Source organism: Labrus mixtus, unplaced genomic scaffold (assembly GCF_963584025.1).
Source record: "Labrus mixtus unplaced genomic scaffold, fLabMix1.1 SCAFFOLD_87, whole genome shotgun sequence".
Classification (NCBI taxonomy): domain Eukaryota; kingdom Metazoa; phylum Chordata; class Actinopteri; order Labriformes; family Labridae; genus Labrus; species Labrus mixtus.
The window spans coordinates 84,148-105,819 of NW_026870121.1; the positions used below are offsets into that span (position 1 = coordinate 84,148).

General features: G+C 45.0%; 1 protein-coding gene across 3 annotated transcripts in view; it reads left to right on the forward strand.

Moving 5' to 3' along the window:
- Positions 1-21,672, forward strand: part of LOC132961633 (brain-specific angiogenesis inhibitor 1-associated protein 2-like) — a 40,807-nt gene that overhangs the window by 5,433 nt on the left and 13,702 nt on the right. For all 3 annotated transcript variants that reach the window (XM_061033364.1, XM_061033366.1, XM_061033365.1), the window contains exons 2-5: positions 12,247-12,308; positions 13,016-13,087; positions 15,253-15,390; positions 19,699-19,851. In XM_061033364.1, the coding sequence (XP_060889347.1) occupies positions 12,247-12,308; positions 13,016-13,087; positions 15,253-15,390; positions 19,699-19,851 (425 nt within the window). The remainder of the gene's footprint in view (positions 1-12,246; positions 12,309-13,015; positions 13,088-15,252; positions 15,391-19,698; positions 19,852-21,672) is intronic.

A 21,672-nucleotide genomic window follows, 5' to 3' on the forward strand; every position in this document is an offset into this window, starting at 1 on the left:
GATGACTCTTTCAACCTCACTGACACTTTTCTCATTTCATTATCAAAACCTTAGTGACCATCCTCAGATGGGATATCTTGCTTCCCTTAGTCAGTGTGGATGTCATTACAACATCTCCAGTCTACCAATTTATCGTTCCCTTCCTGTTTCTGCCCTCTAGAAAGTCTGTGTCCTCAGGAAGTTAGGGGGACTAGTGTTCCCGGCTCATTAGCAGCCTTCAGAGCACAAAGACCCCAGCATCGCCCCCAACCGCCATCCATTACTTCATCCCACTCCACCTGTCTGCTGCCTCTCTTCATCTTTCTGTCTCCAGTGTCACATTCATCAGTGCTTTCAAACACGCTGTCTTGTCAACATTAAGCTGCCCGTCTACTGGAGTGTCAGTGAAGGTACAAAGAACGATCAGGGAGTGACTGTGAAGTTTTTGATCCGGCGTTAATGTGGCTTTGATAACATGTTAGGCTCTCTAAAACGTCCTTGACGTGTCATATTATCCTTGATGTGGGGAATCAGCCTAATGGGGACTTAATATTGCTGATAATAGTGAGAAGTTCAGTCTCTGATCTGAGGTGCTGCGGGATTAAACATGATGTCAAACATCCAGATCACACACTCACTCATATTCACCCGTTTTCAACAGAAACAGCCTGATGATTTAAGTTTTCTCATGCATGTTTACCCCTCCCTGCTCTCGTTGGATTCACAGTTTATACAAATATTTGACAGAACATAGTAGCACTCATCAGCTTATTGTCACCAAACTGTAGTTTAAAGCCGTCAGTGGATCCAATCACACTGTCCTCTGTGTTGTAACGTAATACTCCAATCCTTCTTAAGGCTGGCTTTACTCCATGCTTCTGTCTCTAAAGTAAAGTAGAGACAGGGACGGTTTACACCATGCTTCTGTCTCTATGGAGTAAAGTAGAGACAGGGACGGTTTACACCATGCTTCTGTCTCTATGGAGTAAAGTAGAGACGGGGACGGTTTACTCCATGCTTCTGTCTCTAAAGTAAAGTAGAGACAGGGACGGTTTACTCCATGCTTCTGTCTCTAAAGTAAAGTAGAGACGTGGACGGTTTACTCCATGCTTCTGTCTCTAAAGTAAAGTAGAGACGGGGACGGTTTACTCCATGTTTCTGTCTCTAAAGTAAAGTAGAGACGGGGACGGTTTACTCTATGCTTCTGTCTCTAAAGTAAAGTAGAGACATGGACGGTTTACTCCATGCTTCTGTCTCTAAAGTAAAGTAGAGACGGGGACGGTTTACACCATGCTTCTGTCTCTATGGAGTAAAGTAGAGACGGGTACGGTTTACTCCATGCTTCTGTCTCTATGGAGTAAAGTAGAGACGGGGACGGTTTACTCCATGCTTCTGTCTCTATGGAGTAAAGTAGAGACGGGGACGATTTACTCCATGCTTCTGTCTCTAAAGTAAAGTAGAGACATGGACGGTTTACTCCATGCTTCTGTCTCTAAAGTAAAGTAGAGACGGGGACGGTTTACTCCATGCTTCTGTCTCTATGGAGTAAAGTAGAGACGGGTACGGTTTACTCCATGCTTCTGTCTCTATGGAGTAAAGTAGAGACGGGGACGGTTTACTCCATGCTTCTGTCTCTAAAGTAAAGTAGAGACGGGCACGGTTTACACCATGCTTCTGTCTCTATGGAGTAAAGTAGAGACGGGGACGGTTTACACCATGCTTCTGTCTCTAAAGTAAAGTAGAGACATGGACGGTTTACTCCATGCTTCTGTCTCTATGGAGTAAAGTAGAGACGGGGACGGTTTACTCCATGCTTCTGTCTCTATGGAGTCAAGTAGAGACAGGGACGGTTTACACCATGCTTCTGTCTCTAAAGTAAAGTAGAGACGGGGACGGTTTACTCCATGCTTCTGTCTCTATGGAGTAAAGTAGAGACGGGGACGGTTTACTCCATGCTTCTGTCTCTATGGAGTAAAGTAGAGACGGGGACGGTTTACACCATGCTTCTGTCTCTAAAGTAAAGTAGAGACGGGGACGGTTTATTCCATGCTTCTGTCTCTAAAGTAAAGTAGAGACGGAGACGGTTTACTCCATGCTTCTGTCTCTATGGGGTAAAATAGAGACAGGGACGGTTTACACCATGCTTCTGTCTCTATGGAGTAAAGTAGAGACGGGGACGGTTTACTCCATGCTTCTGTCTCTATGGAGTAAAGTAGAGACAGGGACGGTTTACACCATGCTTCTGTCTCTAAAGTAAAGTAGAGACGGGGACGGTTTACACCATGCTTCTGTCTCTAAAGTAAAGTAGAGACGGGGACGGTTTACACCATGCTTCTGTCTCTATGGAGTAAAGTAGAGACGGGCACGGTTTACACCATGCTTCTGTCTCTATGGAGTAAAGTAGAGACGGGGACGGTTTACACCATGCTTCTGTCTCTAAAGTAAAGTAGAGACAGGGACGGTTTACTCCATGCTTCTGTCTCTAAAGTAAAGTAGAGACGGGGACGGTTTTCTCCATGCTTCTGTCTCTAAAGTAAAGTAGAAACGGGGACGGTTTACTCCATGCTTCTGTCTCTATGGAGTAAAGTAGAGACGGGCACGGTTTACTCCATGCTTCTGTCTCTATGGAGTAAAGTAGAGACGGGGACGGTTTACACCATGCTTCTGTCTCTATGGAGTAAAGTAGAGACGGGCACGGTTTACTCCATGCTTCTGTCTCTATGGAGTAAAGTAGAGACGGGGACGGTTTACACCATGCTTCTGTCTCTATGGAGTAAAGTAGAGACGGGCACGGTTTACTCCATGCTTCTGTCTCTATGGAGTAAAGTAGAGACGGGGACGGTTTACACCATGCTTCTGTCTCTATGGAGTAAAGTAGAGACGGGCACGGTTTACTCCATGCTTCTGTCTCTATGGAGTAAAGTAGAGACATGGATGGTTTACTCCATGCTTCTGTCTCTATGGAGTAAAGTAGAGACATGGATGGTTTACTCCATGCTTCTGTCTCTAAAGTAAAGTAGAGACGGGGACGCTTTACTCCATGCTTCTGTCTCTAAAGTAAAGTAGAAACGGGGACGGTTTACTCCATGCTTCTGTCTCTATGGAGTAAAGTAGAGACGGGGACGGTTTACACCATGCTTCTGTCTCTATGGAGTAAAGTAGAGACGGGCACGGTTTACTCCATGCTTCTGTCTCTATGGAGTAAAGTAGAGACAGGGACGGTTTACTCCATGCTTCTGTCTCTAAAGTAAAGTAGAGACGGGGATGGTTTACTCCATGCTTCTGTCTCTAAAGTAAAGTAGAGACGGGAACGGTTTACTCCATGCTTCTGTCTCTAAAGTAAAGTAGAGACGGGGACGGTTTACTCCATGCTTCTCTCTCTATGGAGTAAAGTAGAGACAGGGACGGTTTACTCCATGCTTCTGTCTCTAAAGTAAAGTAGAGACGGGGACGGTTTACTCCATGCTTCTCTCTCTATGGAGTAAAGTAGAGACAGGGACGGTTTACTCCATGCTTCTGTCTCTAAAGTAAAGTAGAGACGGGGACGGTTTACTCCATGCTTCTCTCTCTATGGAGTAAAGTAGAGACAGGGACGGTTTACTCCATGCTTCTGTCTCTAAAGTAAAGTAGAGACGGGGACGGTTTACTCCATGCTTCTCTCTCTATGGAGTAAAGTAGAGACAGGGACGGTTTACTCCATGCTTCTGTCTCTAAAGTAAAGTAGAGACGGGGACGTTTTACTCCATGCTTCTGTCTCTATGGAGTAAAGTAGAGACAGGGACGGTTTACTCCATGCTTCTGTCTCTAAAGTAAAGTAGAGACGGGGACGGTTTACTCCATGCTTCTCTCTCTATGGAGTAAAGTAGAGACAGGGACGGTTTACTCCATGCTTCTGTCTCTAAAGTAAAGTAGAGACGGGGACGGTTTACTCCATGCTTCTCTCTCTATGGAGTAAAGTAGAGACAGGGACGGTTTTCTCCATGCTTCTGTCTCTAAAGTAAAGTAGAGACAGGGACGGTTTACACCATGCTTCTGTCTCTAAAGTAAAGTAGAGACGGGGACAGTTTACTCCATGCTTCTGTCTCTAAAGTAAAGTAGAGACAGGGACGGTTTACTCCATGCTTCTGTCTCTATGGAGTAAAGTAGAGACAGGGACGGTTTACTCCATGCTTCTGTCTCTATGGAGTAAAGTAGAGACGGGGACAGTTTACTCCATGCTTCTGTCTCTATGGAGTAAAGTAGAGACGGGGACGGTTTACACCATGCTTCTGTCTCTATGGAGTAAAGTAGAGATAGGGACGGTTTATTCCATGCTTCTGTCTCTAAAGTAAAGTAGAGACGGGGACGGTTTTCTCCATGCTTCTGTCTCTAAAGTAAAGTAGAGACGGGGACGCTTTACTCCATGCTTCTGTCTCTAAAGTAAAGTAGAGACGGGGACGGTTTACTCCATGCTTCTGTCTCTAAAGTAAAGTAGAGACGGGGACGGTTTACTCCATGCTTCTGTCTCTATGGAGTAAAGTAGAGACGGGGACGGTTTACTCCATGCTTCTGTCTCTATGGAGTAAAGTAGAGACGGGGACGGTTTACTCCATGCTTCTGTCTCTATGGAGTAAAGTAGAGACGGGGACGGTTTATTCCATGCTTCTGTCTCTAAAGTAAAGTAGAGACAGGGACGGTTTACTCCATGCTTCTGTCTCTAAAGTAAAGTAGAGACGGGGACGGTTTACACCATGCTTCTGTCTCTAAAGTAAAGTAGAGACGGGGACGGTTTATTCCATGCTTCTGTCTCTAAAGTAAAGTAGAGACGGGGACGGTTTACTCCATGCTTCTGTCTCTATGGGGTAAAATAGAGACAGGGACGGTTTACACCATGCTTCTGTCTCTAAAGTAAAATAGAGATGGGGACGGTTTACACCATGCTTCTGTCTCTATGGAGTAAAGTAGAGACGGGGACGGTTTACTCCATGCTTCTGTCTCTAAAGTAAAGTAGAGACGGGGACGGTTTTCTCCATGCTTCTGTCTCTAAAGTAAAGTAGAGACGGGGACGCTTTACTCCATGCTTCTGTCTCTATGGAGTAAAGTAGAGATAGGGACGGTTTACTCCATGCTTCTGTCTCTAAAGTAAAGTAGAGACGGGGACGCTTTACTCCATGCTTCTGTCTCTAAAGTAAAGTAGAGACGGGGACGGTTTACACCATGCTTCTGTCTCTATGGAGTAAAGTAGAGACGGGGACGGTTTTCTCCATGCTTCTGTCTCTAAAGTAAAGTAGAGACGGGGACGCTTTACTCCATGCTTCTGTCTCTAAAGTAAAGTAGAGACGGGGACGGTTTTCTCCATGCTTCTGTCTCTAAAGTAAAGTAGAGACGGGGACGCTTTACTCCATGCTTCTGTCTCTAAAGTAAAGTAGAGACGGGCACGGTTTTCTCCATGCTTCTGTCTCTAAAGTAAAGTAGAGACGGGGACGGTTTACTCCATGCTTCTGTCTCTAAAGTAAAGTAGAGACGGGGACGGTTTACTCCATGCTTCTGTCTCTAAAGTAAAGTAGAGACGGGGACGGTTTACTCCATGCTTCTGTCTCTATGGAGTAAAGTAGAGACGGGTACGGTTTACTCCATGCTTCTGTCTCTATGGAGTAAAGTAGAGACGGGGACGGTTTACTCCATGCTTCTGTCTCTATGGAGTAAAGTAGAGACGGGGACGGTTTACTCCATGCTTCTGTCTCTATGGAGTAAAGTAGAGACGGGGACGGTTTACTCCATGCTTCTGTCTCTATAGAGTAAAGTAGAGACGGGGACGGTTTACACCATGCTTCTGTCTCTATGGAGTAAAGTAGAGATAGGGACGGTTTATTCCATGCTTCTGTCTCTAAAGTAAAGTAGAGACGGGGACGGTTTTCTCCATGCTTCTGTCTCTAAAGTAAAGTAGAGACGGGGACGCTTTACTCCATGCTTCTGTCTCTAAAGTAAAGTAGAGACGGGGACGGTTTACTCCATGCTTCTGTCTCTAAAGTAAAGTAGAGACGGGGACGGTTTACTCCATGCTTCTGTCTCTATGGAGTAAAGTAGAGACGGGGACGGTTTACTCCATGCTTCTGTCTCTATGGAGTAAAGTAGAGACGGGGACGGTTTACTCCATGCTTCTGTCTCTATGGAGTAAAGTAGAGACGGGGACGGTTTACACCATGCTTCTGTCTCTATGGAGTAAAGTAGAGACGGGGACGGTTTATTCCATGCTTCTGTCTCTAAAGTAAAGTAGAGACAGGGACGGTTTACTCCATGCTTCTGTCTCTAAAGTAAAGTAGAGACGGGGACGGTTTACACCATGCTTCTGTCTCTAAAGTAAAGTAGAGACGGGGACGGTTTATTCCATGCTTCTGTCTCTAAAGTAAAGTAGAGACGGGGACGGTTTACTCCATGCTTCTGTCTCTATGGGGTAAAATAGAGACAGGGACGGTTTACACCATGCTTCTGTCTCTAAAGTAAAATAGAGATGGGGACGGTTTACACCATGCTTCTGTCTCTATGGAGTAAAGTAGAGACGGGGACGGTTTACTCCATGCTTCTGTCTCTAAAGTAAAGTAGAGACGGGGACGGTTTTCTCCATGCTTCTGTCTCTAAAGTAAAGTAGAGACGGGGACGCTTTACTCCATGCTTCTGTCTCTATGGAGTAAAGTAGAGATAGGGACGGTTTACTCCATGCTTCTGTCTCTAAAGTAAAGTAGAGACGGGGACGCTTTACTCCATGCTTCTGTCTCTAAAGTAAAGTAGAGACGGGGACGGTTTACACCATGCTTCTGTCTCTATGGAGTAAAGTAGAGACGGGGACGGTTTTCTCCATGCTTCTGTCTCTAAAGTAAAGTAGAGACGGGGACGCTTTACTCCATGCTTCTGTCTCTAAAGTAAAGTAGAGACGGGGACGGTTTTCTCCATGCTTCTGTCTCTAAAGTAAAGTAGAGACGGGGACGCTTTACTCCATGCTTCTGTCTCTAAAGTAAAGTAGAGACGGGCACGGTTTTCTCCATGCTTCTGTCTCTAAAGTAAAGTAGAGACGGGGACGGTTTACTCCATGCTTCTGTCTCTAAAGTAAAGTAGAGACGGGGACGGTTTACTCCATGCTTCTGTCTCTAAAGTAAAGTAGAGACGGGGACGGTTTACTCCATGCTTCTGTCTCTATGGAGTAAAGTAGAGACGGGTACGGTTTACTCCATGCTTCTGTCTCTATGGAGTAAAGTAGAGACGGGGACGGTTTACTCCATGCTTCTGTCTCTATGGAGTAAAGTAGAGACGGGGACGGTTTACTCCATGCTTCTGTCTCTATGGAGTAAAGTAGAGACGGGGACGGTTTACTCCATGCTTCTGTCTCTATAGAGTAAAGTAGAGACGGGGACGGTTTACTCCATGCTTCTGTCTCTAAAGTAAAGTAGAGACGGGGACGGTTTACTCCATGCTTCTGTCTCTATAGAGTAAAGTAGAGACGGGGACGGTTTACTCCATGCTTCTGTCTCTATAGAGTAAAGTAGTGGGACAGATTAGATGACAGGAATGATGAGTTAGATGTCAGCCGTGGTGTTGAGCAGCTGAGGTCCATGTGTGTGTGTCAGAACACAGGAAGTTATCAGTTGGATGTCTTCCTCTTCTCCATCTGCGTCTCAGATCTCCAGTCTCCTCTTCTGTGCTCGGCCTTCAGCCTGTAATCTTTATGAATATTCCTATCGATCTTCTGTCCTTTAAAAGTGATTCATGCTCCTTTAGTACAATGTAGGAGCAAAGACGTGGAGCCTGTTGTTGACATGCTAACACATTGTAGCAGAACATAGCATGCAGAGCTTCAACAGGAGGGTCAGTGGAACTTGGAACATGTAGCAGGGTCATATAAAAATACTTGTCTTTTGACTGCAAGACGTTTGAAGAAGAAACATGTTTCAAAGGTAGTCACTAAGAATGAATCTGCTGCAGAGGAGATGTGTGCACATGTCCTTAGGTGTGTTTGTTAAATACAACAATAAGGGGGCAAATCTCCTGCAGCACCTTGTACTCCCTCTTCTGCAGCTCTTTGGGGATTAGAGTGGCTTTCAGGGTGTTGTAATACAGTTCAGTCCCTGCACAGATCACACTACACACCTGCCTTCTTACAGCCATTAGCTCTCTCCGCTCAGTGGACAGGAGGCCGGCCGAGTGCCGCCCTTGGGTCAGCTGCACTCTGAGTGATGTGATCCGGGTTGATATAGTTTGATATATGAGCCGATTCTGAAAGCTGTTATTGGTGCTTACGTAGACTCTCTCCACGTGTGCTGTAATTCTCAGAGTCCCAGACTTAGCAGGGGTCTTATGAGTCTCAGAGAAACAATAAGATTGTTTTGATATTTTGGTAGTTTGCTAGATGGACTGGTCATGCACTCATTTCAAATCCAGCATTTTAGTTTTCCTTTGTAGACGCTGGAAGGAAAGCGTTAATGAATCAACAGACTGAAGGGTCCAGCTGGCAGTCATGATGCTTCAGTATCGACCTGCGAGAATCTTTGGTCAACAAACAAGCTCACTGTTCAGTATTTCACTGATCCAGAGCCATGCATGCTGTGTGGATAACAATGTGCTTTATTCTGGTTAAGCCTCAGATGTTGAGGCTGATTATTAGTAAGCAGCTTTTCTTTGGTGAGGACAACTCAAGTCTTTGCCAGGTGTGGGGTTTTTTGGACGGGGTGGGTGCAATCAAACATCCAGGAATGGATTTGTTTGTTATCCGGCAGTCTCTAGCTGTTGGATGTTTACGGCGGTTTGGATCTGATCTCTGGATGTCATGTCTTAACACTTTACTGAAATCTGGGAACACAGCAACACTGCTAACAACAGGCCGAACGAACAGATTAGCTCAACTAGAGACTCATGCAGGGTTTAAAAAAACGATATATCTCAAAAGAAAAGTCCAGTTAAAAACCTCACTGTGTGTGTGTGTGTGTGTGTGTGTTTACGCCTTTTTGATATATTTGTGTAATGTGTGTTCCTGTGGCTAGCTGAAAAAGTCACTCAGTTTGATCTCAAACACCTGTGGCAGTAGAATGACAAGGATAAGGAAGGACACAAGGAGAGGGGAGGACACAAGGAGAGGGGAGGACACAAGGAGAGGGGAGGACACAAGGAGAGGGACGGACACAAGGAGAGGGAAGGACACAAGGAGAGGGGAGGACACAAGGAGAGGGACGGACACAAGGAGAGGGGAGGACACAAGGAGAGGGGAGGACACAAGGAGAGGGACGGACACAAGGAGAGGGTAGGACACAAGGAGAGGGACGGACACAAGGAGAGGGGAGGACACAAGGAGAAGGAAGGACACAAGGAGAGTGGAGGACACAAGGAGAGGGACGGACACAAGGAGAGGGGAGGACACAAGGAGAAGGAAGGACACAAGGAGAGTGGAGGACACAAGGAGAGGGGAGGACACAAGGAGAGGGAAGGAAACATGAAGAGGAAAGGACACAAGGAGAGGGGAGGAAACATGGAGAGGGAAGGACACAAGGAGAGGGACGGACACAAGAATAGGGAAGGAAACATGAAGAGGAAAGGACACAAGGAGAGGGAAGGAAACATGAAGAGGAAAGGACACAGGGAGATGGAAGTACATGAGAATAACCTTAAACATCAGACCGATATGTCGGAGCTAAAGTCGGTCTCTGTTTCTGAAATGCAGGAGTGGTCCAGACTCACAGCGTCCCCTCTGACTGTGTTCAGGTCCAGACTCACAGCGTCCCCTCTGACTGTCCTCAGGTCCAGACTCACAGCGTCCCCTCTGACTGTGTTCAGGTCCAGACTCACAGCGTCCCCTCTGACTGTCCTCAGGTCCCCTCTGACTGTGCTCAGGTCCAGACTCACAGCGTCCCCTCTGACTGTCCTCAGGTCCAGACTCACAGCGTCCCCTCTGACTGTGCTCAGGTCCAGACTCACAGCGTCCCCTCTGACTGTCCTCAGGTCCAGACTCACAGCGTCCCCTCTGACTGTCCTCAGGTCCCCTCTGACTGTGCTCAGGTCCAGACTCACAGCGTCCCCTCTGACTGTGCTCAGGTCCAGACTCACAGCGTCCCCTCTGACTGTGTTCAGGTCCAGACTCACAGCGTCCCCTCTGACTGTCCTCAGGTCCAGACTCACAGCGTCCCCTCTGACTGTGTTCAGGTCCAGACTCACAGCGTCCCCTCTGACTGTCCTCAGGTCCAGACTCACAGCGTCCCCTCTGACTGTCCTCAGGTCCCCTCTGACTGTGCTCAGGTCCAGACTCACAGCGTCCCCTCTGACTGTGCTCAGGTCCAGACTCACAGCGTCCCCTCTGACTGTCCTCAGGTCCCCTCTGACTGTGCTCAGGTCCAGACTCACAGCGTCCCCTCTGACTGTGCTCAGGTCCAGACTCACAGCGTCCCCTCTGACTGTGTTCAGGTCCAGACTCACAACATCCCCTCTGACTGTGTTCAGGTCCAGACTCACAGCGCCCCCTCTGACTGTGTTCAGGTCCAGACTCACAGTGCCCCCTCTGACTGTACCCAGGTCCAGACTCACAGTGCCCCCTCTGACTGTACCCAGGTCCAATCCTATATGGATTCATACCACAATCCCTGTATTTAATATAATTCATGTTTATTTTATATTATTATACATCTTATCATATGTAATATTATTATGTGTCTATATATATATATTGATTATATGAATATGTTATTTTTAATAAAGATAAAAATTCCTCCACTCAGACTGTAAACTGAAGAGTTCTAAGAGATTCAAAACGCTTTCATTTTAAAGTGAACAGATAAATATTTAAATAATCACATTTTAAGGAGTCTCTGCATGAATGTGATGGTCTGCTGTGATGCACATTTCAAACTCTGAGGTATAAATCAAGTCTAACCCTCTGCAGGTGATAAAGACGTATAAGTCTCATCTTTAAAACTTCCTCACATTAAATGTTATTGTTATTATCTGCTCTTTTTGACATCAATGATGTTTGTTCAGCTCTCAACTAAGAGGTCTGATCTGAACACAAAGAACCAGGATGCATTGAGCTCTGAACGACTTCCTGTCTGACTGACATCCTGTCTGAATGACTTCCTGTCTGACTGACATCCTGTTTGACTGAAGCCCGTCTGACTGACTTCTTGTCTGACTGACTTCCTGTCTGACTGACGTCCCGTCTGACTGACTTCCTGTCTGACTGACTTCCCGTCTGACCGACATCCTGTCTGACTGACTTCCTGTCTGACTGACATCCTGTCTGACTGACTTCCTCTCTGTCTGACTTCCTGTCTGACTTCCACTGTATCTGACTGACTTCCCGTCAGACTTCCTCTCTGTCTGACTTCCTGTCTGACTGACTTCCTATCGGACTGACGTCCCGTCTGACTGTCTTCCTGTCTGACTGACGTCCCTTCTGACTGACGTCCCGTCTGACTGACATCCTGTCTTCCTGTCTGACTGACATCCTGTCTTCCTGTCTGACTGACATCCTGTCTTCCTGTCTGACTGACATCCTGTCTGACTGACTTCCTGTCTAACTGACATCCTGTCTGACTGATGTCCCGTCTGACTGACATCCTGTCTGACTGACTTCCTGTCTGACTGACATCCTGTCTGACTGATGTCCCGTCTGACTGACATCCTGTCTTCCTGACTTCCTGTCTGACTGACTTCCTGTCTGACTGTTGTTTTGTGTCGTGTGTCTCCAGGTTTCGATCCTTCTGTTCTTTTCTCAAACTCGATCTTTTGTTCTTTTTTTTTGCATATTCAGAAGAGGCAGCATGTAGGTATCTTAAAACGACACGCACCTTTGTGGCTGCATGAATCATCCTTTCCTTTACACTTCTTTCTTTGACTCTTGGTTCTGCTTTTTGCTGTTCTTCCTGTTATGTTGTAGTTCAGCTCACGTCCTAATGTATAGAAATCAAACACTTGATATGTTAAGATTTGAAATCATTATCGATATATTGATATTAGCTCCTGATATATGAAACTCTTTACTTTTTATTGAGTAGATTTATTTCAATTGTTTTCATTCTGTCTGTGCTACACATGCTCTGTTACATGCTTTTGATTTTAAATCTGTTGTTAGCTCATGTGCTACGTTAGCATCATGACTCATCTTGTCCATTGCGTCCACCTCACAACTGTCTCTCATCTGGTCCGTGTGGCTGCATGATCTCTTTTGCACGATGTTTGTGGCTGTAACAGACTTTGAAAAGATTTCATGTGACTCTGTGTTTATTGTCCCGCTTTTCTTTGTCTCCTCTGCAGGGGAGGTGCTCTTCCAGATGGCTGAAGTGCACAGACAGATCCAGATCCAGCTTGAAGAGATGGTGAGCATGTGGTGGTGGTGGTGGTGGTGTTGCTAAAATCAGCACTTCTTAAGCCTCCAGTTGGGACACAGACAGCTTGTAGGCCTGTTGGTTTGGAGTCTGGATAGATGCACACACTTTACTGGACTTGGATAACTCGTATTGTTCTTTTCTTTCTCTGACAGCCGCAGCTTCTCTTTACTCTAGTTTGTTTACTGATGATCTAATATGTAAATGAAAGTCTCTACACACAGTGTAGACAAAAGGCTTTTGAAAGTCTTCTCCTTTGGGTGATAAAAAAGTCACACTTTGAGGGCACCGAGGAAATGTTTGGTGAAAAAGAACAAAATACTTTTTGGGTTCAAGCTGATGCTTTTGTTTGGGTCGTAGAGAAACAATACAGTCGAAGCGTCATAAAATAATGAAATATGTTCTTTGAGCCATCATCTTTGTCTTTTGTTATTCATGATTCACACACAAACACAGAGAGAGCGAGGCGTACAGTACTGCACATGCTCAGAGACAATAGATGTCAGTTATCACCACACGTCCTCCAGGGTTAGGGTTAAGGTTGGGTGTGACATTTCCGATGGCAGCACAAATGCCACAGTAATGCAGCAGTACATTGTTTTAAAATGATCACTCTGCCAGTGTGTACTTGTGGTTGACTTCACTTGGTGCTTGTTGCATTGTTTCTGAGGTTTTTGTGTCTCCTGTGTGTCTTCCAGCTGAAATCTTTCCACAACGAGCTGCTCACAGAGCTGGAGAAAAAGGTTGAGCTGGATGCACGCTATCTGAACGTGAGAATCCTCTCCTGATTGATACTAAAGTAGACCAAGTTTACAGTGACAAACAACATCATTATTATTACTAGTATCATCCCACAGCAGACGTTTCATGGAGCTCTGATGCTCCCCCTTGTGGGACAAACCATTAATGTAGATGAAAATAAGATCACATTTTTTTAGCCATGATAACGTTGTTCTTCTCTTTCTGTAGAAAACACAAACCCCAGAAGGAATCTTCAAATGAATCCTTTGCATGACTTTAAATGTCATTATACTTTCTATGTGTATATTAAACAACATTAAGTAACTGTATGGACCAGTGAAAGCTAAAAGAAAAACAGTTTGAGCTCCTACTCCGCCAACTTCTACCATGAAGTGATTGAGCTTTATTCAAAGCAGCAATCATAACCATAACTATTCCAACTCTGGGATCTGTTATGAAACACCCTACTTGTCCTACTATGGACTTAAATGCAACTCTGAATTTTTAGCATCGTGTTTTCTTCAGGGACTTAAGTTATGAGGAGAACAGAAGAACCATGTTATCATGTAATCGTGGGTCAGAGACAAAATGCACCCTCTCTCCATATTTCCCACCGGCTTCCATCCAAACCACTGCAGCAAGTTACATAAAATGCTTCCCACTCGACCCTGTGAATTATGACTCAGTCTGTGAAAACGAGTTGGTATGCAAAACAATTAATCACACATTAATTTATGGTGATCAGTTGTTTTGAAGCAGCCCTGAAAACATTTCATAATTGAGACAAGGGGTGAAGCCACTCATTTGGAAGCACTCCATTCATACACATTCACACGCTGATGGTAGAGGCCGCTGTGTAAAGAGTCCATCAGTATTAACGCATCCATTCATACACATTCACACACTGATGGTAGAGGCTGCTGTGTAAAGAGTCCATCAGTATTAACTCATCCATTCACACACTGATGGTAGAGGCCGCTGTGTAAAGAGTCCATCAGTATTAACTCATCCATTCATACACATTCACACACTGATGGTAGAGGCTGCTGAGTAAAGAGTCCATCAGTATTAACTCATCCATTCATACACATTCACACGCTGATGGTAGAGGCTGCTGAGTAAAGAGTCCATCAGTATTAACTCATCCATTCACACACATTCACACACTGATGGTAGAGGCTGCTGAGTAAAGAGTCCATCAGTATTAACTCATCCATTCACACACTGATGGTAGAGGCCGCTGTGTAAAGAGTCCATCAGTATTAACTCATCCATTCACACACTGATGGTAGAGACCGCTGTGTAAAGAGTCCATCAGTATTAACTCATCCATTCATACACATTCACACACTGATGGTAGAGGCTGCTGAGTAAAGAGTCCATCAGTATTAACTCATCCATTCATACACATTCACACGCTGATGGTAGAGGCCGCTGTGTAAAGAGTCCATCAGTATTAACTCATCCATTCATACACATTCACACACTGATGGTAGAGGCTGCTGAGTAAAGAGTCCATCAGTATTAACTCATCCATTCATACACATTCACACACTGATGGTAGAGGCTGCTGTGTAAAGAGTCCATCAGTATTAACTCATCCATTCATACACATTCACACGCTGATGGTAGAGGCCGCTGTGTAAAGAGTCCATCAGTATTAACTCATCCATTCATACACATTCACACACTGATGGTAGAGGCTGCTGAGTAAAGAGTCCATCAGTATTAACTCATCCATTCATACACATTCACATGCTGATGGTAGAGGCTGCTGAGTAAAGAGTCCATCAGTATTAACTCATCCATTCATACACATTCACATGCTGATGGTAGAGGCTGCTGAGTAAAGAGTCCATCAGTATTAACTCATCCATTCATACACATTCACATGCTGATGGTAGAGGCTGCTGAGTAAAGAGTCCATCAGTATTAACTCATCCATTCACACACATTCACACACTGATGGTAGAGGCTGCTGAGTAAATAGTTTCTCTCATACTGTGCTCTGGTTTAAGAAGTCTCTTAAGTTTAAAGATTTTAACAATCATCTCGATCGTCTCCCTGTTCTGCACCAATCATGTGATAGACACTTTGGTCATGGCTGTTTGAAATGAACCTATATGAGTGTGTCTGAATGCTGACATGTTTGAACGCTACTGTTCCCCTGCTGACTCACTGCTGCCCTCCTCAGGCTGCACTGAAGAAGTACCAGATGGAGCACAAGGGCAAGGGTGAGAGTTTGGAGAAGTGCCAGGCAGAGCTGAAGAAACTGCGCCGGAAGAGCCAGGGCAGCAAGCACCCGTCCAAGTATGGAGACAAGGAGATGCAGGTCAGTGTGTGTGTGTGTGTGTGTGTGTGTGTGTGTGTGTGTGTGTGTGTGTGTGTGTGTTGATAAAGTTTCTTTTGATGTGTGCACAAGGAGGAAATGGTTTATTGATGATCCGTATGACAAGCTGGAAGATCATAAATACAAAAATGACAAAACACAGAGTGTTGGACCTGAGGCGGGCCTTAAACCTGCTGACACACCGCTGTGGCATGCCAACCTACAGTCAGATCAGTCACGCCCCTCAATATGAATAGCTCATAACCTTTATAAAATCAAAACAGACGTAGGCAGGAAAGAGACTTTTTACTAAGAGGTGTGTATGGGACTCCTGGGTCTATTGGAACCAACCTCTAGTGGACACTCGACAAACTGCAGTGTACATTGTCTTCATTTTTTTAACAGCGTCGGTTTCAGATTGATTTTCAATGAGAAAGAGTTTTACAGAAAGTTTCAAGGCATGCAGCTTGAAAGTCTGCAGACGTGTTTCTATAACAGTCTAATAATCTACGTCTCAGGATTACATCGTCTCTGTTCTTCAGATCGATTACCTTTGTCTGGATTACATCGTCTATGATTATGAGATCTGTCTCCTCTCTTTCGCTCGCTCTCTCTCTCTCTCTCTCTCGTTCTCTCTCTCGTTAACTTTACCGCTCGAGCGGAGGCCTGAGGAGACCGTGTTAAGTCTCCATCTGACAGTGCCCCCGTCTGAAGGTGTTGTGGTTACATAAAGTGGGCGTGGCCTGTTAAACAACCTGCTGCTGTTCAGTTTGTCCAATCAGATCCTCCTCAGACCAACGAGCCAGTTAAAGAGAGCGTGATGCTGAGTTTAGTGAGAAATGTCTCATGGCTAAATGTGAGTGGTGTCAGTGAGAAGAAAAGCACCCCACACTGCAGGGGAGGTCAGCATCGTGTAATTGTTTGTGTTTCTTGGATGGATATTTGGTGGAGCATGAAAGGAGCAGCCGCGCTGGTTGTTATAAAAATCAATCGAAGAAACTTTAGCGAACAACACAGGAACATTCAGGCCCAAAGTCCTTCAGGTCCTCTGGGCTTTAACGGCTGATTGGCTGGGACACCCAGCTGTAGCATCTCTTCATGTGAACAAACACATGACACTGAGAGCAGAGTCTATGGCTCCAGAGAACAGCTGATTGACGTTTCTAAGATACCAACACGAGTCTAAAAGTATTCAGTGAAAACCTTCGATGAATTTGTTTCTCATCTTTGAGCTTCCAGAGTTCATGAAAATACATCCATACATACATTTTAAGAGTCAGCCTATCACTGACCTTTAGTCTCGTTAACACTCGTCATCGTCTTCATCATGGAAAAAGGCTGGTTGATGAACGTTTCTGGTCATATTGTTGGTTAATGAAATGTTTCTTTATTAATACATTAATAGAACACTATTGTTGGTCAAGCTCATAATCCAGTCTACCTGCTGCCACATCAACAGCCTGCTAATGTTTGACATGTGGAATCACAATGAGTGTCCACATGAGTCACATCAGCCAGGTCCAGTGTTAATAACCCAGACTCCTGCTGTGCATCATATGGACCCTCATGAGAACCAGGTCTTGGCAGGACCAGGAGACCCCAGCAGCCTGCACACACTCAGCAGCTCACAGCCTGCTATATTTGTGGGGTCCTTTTAGTGGAAGGTGAGTGCATGCAGTGTGAACGCTCGTCTTTGTTAATGAGTGTTGGCTCGCTCTCTTCTTCAAAGTGAAGCCGTATTCTCCAGCAAAGCGTACTCTATACTTCATCACTTCCTGCACAGTCCAACTTTAATTAGTGATGACACAGCCTCATGGAGCAGCAAGACAAAATGAAACACCACAGATAAAAGTATCCACTCGTCCTGCCCATGATTGATGATAATATTAAAAATATAGGCAATGGGAAGTCATACTTAAACAACAGTGTCCCTCGGGCCATAAAGCCCGGATTGCTGTGTGAGCACAAAGTACAGTCTGATAAATCTCGGCTATGTTTACGACCGAAGCATGATGGTTAGCAAAGAGTCGTTTGTGGCTTCCGATGATGCTGATGTACTAACATCCAAGGGCGCTCTGCACCATGGCCTGCAGAGTTTTCTTTTTCTCTTCACTGAGAAAAACAACCAAAGAAATCTGCTGCTAGAAGACATGCAAACAGGACATATATACATGCTATGCTTACTTCCTGTGAACATGTGCGGTATCCACCTGACTCCAGGTGAGAGCTGCTCAGTTATGGTCACAATCATAATCAGGATTATTTTACACCACTAATCTATAATCCTGATTTGAGTTGAAATAAACGTGCTACATTTACATGGATCCAGGAGGACTGAGGGGGGGCAAACTGGAAACCATCTCTGTGAGCTGTGGATACCAGTGTTGTAGTTCAGTGACCAAACCTCGAGTCCAAGTCCTGGACTGGAGTACTAGAACACTCGTAGTCCAGTGACAAAACCAGATGTTGACAGATGAGGGATTGATTGGTTGATTGGTTGACAAATGGTGCAGTCTAGGCCTGTGAAGACTGTTTCGTCATGAGCCGGGGATCCAGCCGAAGATTTCTGCCTTTTAATAAGACAGTTTTTTCTTACCACTGTAACTTTTGCTGCTTTGCTAAAGTGTTCATGATGGATAGGCCGGGTCTTTGTAACATAGCAATAAGTAAGGTCTTTTACCTGCTTTTTGTAACATAACAATGAGTAAGGTCTTTTACCTGCTTTTTGTAACATAACAATAAGTAAGGTCTTTTACCTGCTTTTTGTAACATAACAATGAGTAAGGTCTTTTACCTGCTTTTTGTAACATAACAAAGAGTAAGGTCTTTTACCTGCTTTTTGTAACATAACAATGAGTAAGGTCTTTTACCTGCTCTTTATAACATAGCAATAAGTAAGGTCTTTTACCTGCTTTTTGTAATATAACAATGAGTAAGGTCTTTTACCTGCTTTTTGTAACATAACAATGAGTAAGGTCTTTTACCTGCTTTTTGTAACATAACAATGAGTAAGGTCTTTTACCTGCTTTTTGTAAAGTGTCTTGAGATAACACTTGCTATGAGTTGACGCTATACAAATAAAAATTGATTGATTGATTGATTGATGGATTCATTCAGTCTTTATTAGGATTCCCATTAGCACCAGCATACGCATCGGCTAGTATGACATAATAGATCATCCTCACGGCAGATGTTGTGTTTGTGAGCTTGTCTCTGTTTTTACAGTCACATAATTTCAGGTTGGTCCTTGAACACATTTCATTTGATGTGTTTAGTTAAATGTGTTCCTGAGACAGAAGTCTGTACTAATGAATGTGTGAAGAGGCTTCATTAAATACTTAATTTGCAAGTCTTAGGATGTTTGCTATGTGCAGGTGATTAGAGCAGATTAGATATCTAATTTCTCCCTCATTTGAAATCATTAATTTGCCACCATCAGTCTGAGACTCTTCAGCAGAGCCATCACATACAGTATGACGCTGTAGAGGCCCGTGACTTTCTCATAAAACAACCCAGCCACGGACGTTCACACCTCATACCTCAGTGCCGTCTAGCACTTCAGAACAGCATGTCACATTATTCAACCCGATGGGAATCTTTACAGTTATGTAAGGGAACCTGAGGATGAAGCTGGGTTCACCTGGATTATTGGTTTACTGTTTGTGGTGGAGAGATGACATCCAGTGAGTCACTAAGAAGAAGAGAGTGGATGGGTTTTGAATGGAAACACTGCACTCTGTCCCTGCTCTGCTTTTGTTCTAATTCATGGTTTTCAGGTCTGGTGTGCTGCGACATTTCCCAAACGCACAGCAATTAGATTTTCAAAGCTGCATTTGAAAGCTCAATTTGTCTGCTTTTTATATGTCATGATTGTGATGTATGGGGCTCCTTTCTTTAAGACCCATGAAATACTCCCTGTTACCTGCAGATTGGTTGGTTTCTCTGGTACCTTATCCAGAGAAATGAGGATAACTTTACAGGAGAACATGTTATGAAGTCTCGAAGAGGGTTGTCCATAAATGAAAGGGTGGGGGGTTTGATCCATGCCTTCTCTTTGGGGGAGAAGAGGAACAGGCCAGCACCCTGCTGTCTCCTATGATGGTGACCCAGCAGAACATTGTTAGCTCTTTGGATAACAGTTCCACGTTAATGTTGGCATATTGTCAAGACACATCAAACTACAGTCTCTTCTTGATGCTATAAAGGCTAATTTTGTTGACTTTGTGGTCTCCTCATTTGAACTTCGTCACTCAAACCAAAGAGATTCTGTCCTGATGACACCATGTTCTTCCTTGTCCTTCTTCACCTCAGTATGTGGAGGCCATCAGCAACAAGCAGAGCGAGTTGGACAACTACATTGCTGAGGGCTACAAGAACGCTCTGTCCGAGGAGAGGAGGAGGTACTGCTTCCTGGTGGACCGTCAGTGTGCCGTGGCGAGGAACAGCAGTACCTACCATGGCAAGGTGAGTAAGAGGAAACGGCCTCCTCACCACTTCACCAGAGTGGGTGAGGAGGAGGGTGAGTGGGTGAGGAGGAGGGTGAGTGGGTGAGGAGGGGAGGCAGTGGGAGAGAGTGACCTCCTTCAGTAAGAACACTCAGAGCACATTGGCTATGTGGGCGGGACGTGTCTGAATGAGTGATTGACAGACGGAGGGAGGAAGCTCTAAACTGTTGATCTGACCATGAAACAGATTTTATTAAAGAGGCAACTGTCAATCAGTCTGTTTATATTATCATTATTTATCCTTTTTTTTGCTCAAACAAAAGATCTGCTTCATAGACTGGATGTGTTCAGGTCACCCTGATGTGTTCAGGTCAGTCTGATGTGTTCAGGTCAGTCTAATGTGTTCAGGTCACAGGTCAGTCTGATGTGTTCAGGTCAGTCTGATGTGTTCAGGTCAGTCTAATGTGTTCAGGTCACAGGTCAGTCTAATGTGTTCAGGTCAGTCTGATGTGTTCAGGTCACAGGTCAGTCTAATGTGTTCAGGTCACAGGTCAGTCTGATGTGTTCAGGTCAGTCTAATGTGTTCAGGTCACAGGTCAGTCTGATGTGTTCAGGTCAGTCTGATGTGTTCAGGTCAGTCTAATGTGTTCAGGTCACAGGTCAGTCTAATGTGTTCAGGTCAGTCTGATGTGTTCAGTTCACAGGTCAGTCTGATGTGTTCAGGTCAGTCTGATGTGTTCAGGTCAGTCTGATGTGTTCAGGTCAGTCTAATGTGTTCAGGTCACAGGTCAGTCTGATGTGTTCAAGTCAGTCTAATGTGTTCAGGTCACAGGTCAGTCTGATGTGTTCAGGTCAGTCTGATGTGTTCAGGTCAGTCTGATGTGTTCAGGTCAGTCTAATGTGTTCAGGTCACAGGTCAGTCTGATGTGTTCAAGTCAGTCTAATGTGTTCAGGTCACAGGTCAGTCTGATGTGTTCAGGTCAGTCTGATGTGTTCAGGTCACAGGTCAGTCTGATGTGTTCAGGTCAGTCTAATGTGTTCAGGTCACAGGTCAGTCTGATGTGTTCAGGTCAGTCTAATGTGTTCAGGTCAGTCTGATGTGTTCAGGTCACAGGTCAGTCTAATGTGTTCAGGTCACAGGTCAGTCTGATGTGTTCAGGTCAGTCTAATGTGTTCAGGTCACAGGTCAGTCTGATGTGTTCAGGTCACAGGTCAGTCTGATGTGTTCAGGTCACAGGTCAGTCTGATGTGTTCAGGTCACACGACAGTCTAATGTGTTCAGGTCACAGGTCAGTCTGATGTGTTCAGGTCAGTCTAATGTGTTCAGGTCACAGGTCAGTCTGATGTGTTTAGGTCAGTCTGATGTGTTCAGGTCAGTCTGGTGTGTTCAGGTCAGTCTAATGTGTTCAGGTCAGTCTAATGTGTTCAGGTCACAGGTCAGTCTAATGTGTTCAGGTCACAGGTCAGTCTAATGTGTTCAGGTCACACGACAGTCTAATGTGTTCAGGTCACAGGTCAGTCTGATGTGTTCAGGTCAGTCTGATGTGTTCAGGTCACTCTGATGTGTTCAGGTCACTCTGATGTGTTCAGGTCAGTCTGATGTGTTCAGGTCACTCTGATGTGTTCAGGTCACTCTGATGTGTTCAGGTCACTCTGATGTGTTCAGGTCAGTCTGATGTGTTCAGGTCACTCTGATGTGTTCAGGTCAGTCTGATGTGTTCAGGTCAGTCTGAAGTGTTCAGGTCACTCTGATGTGTTCAGGTCAGTCTGATGTGTTCAGGTCACTCTGATGTGTTCAGGTCAGTCTGATGTGTTCAGGTCACTCTGATGTGTTCAGGTC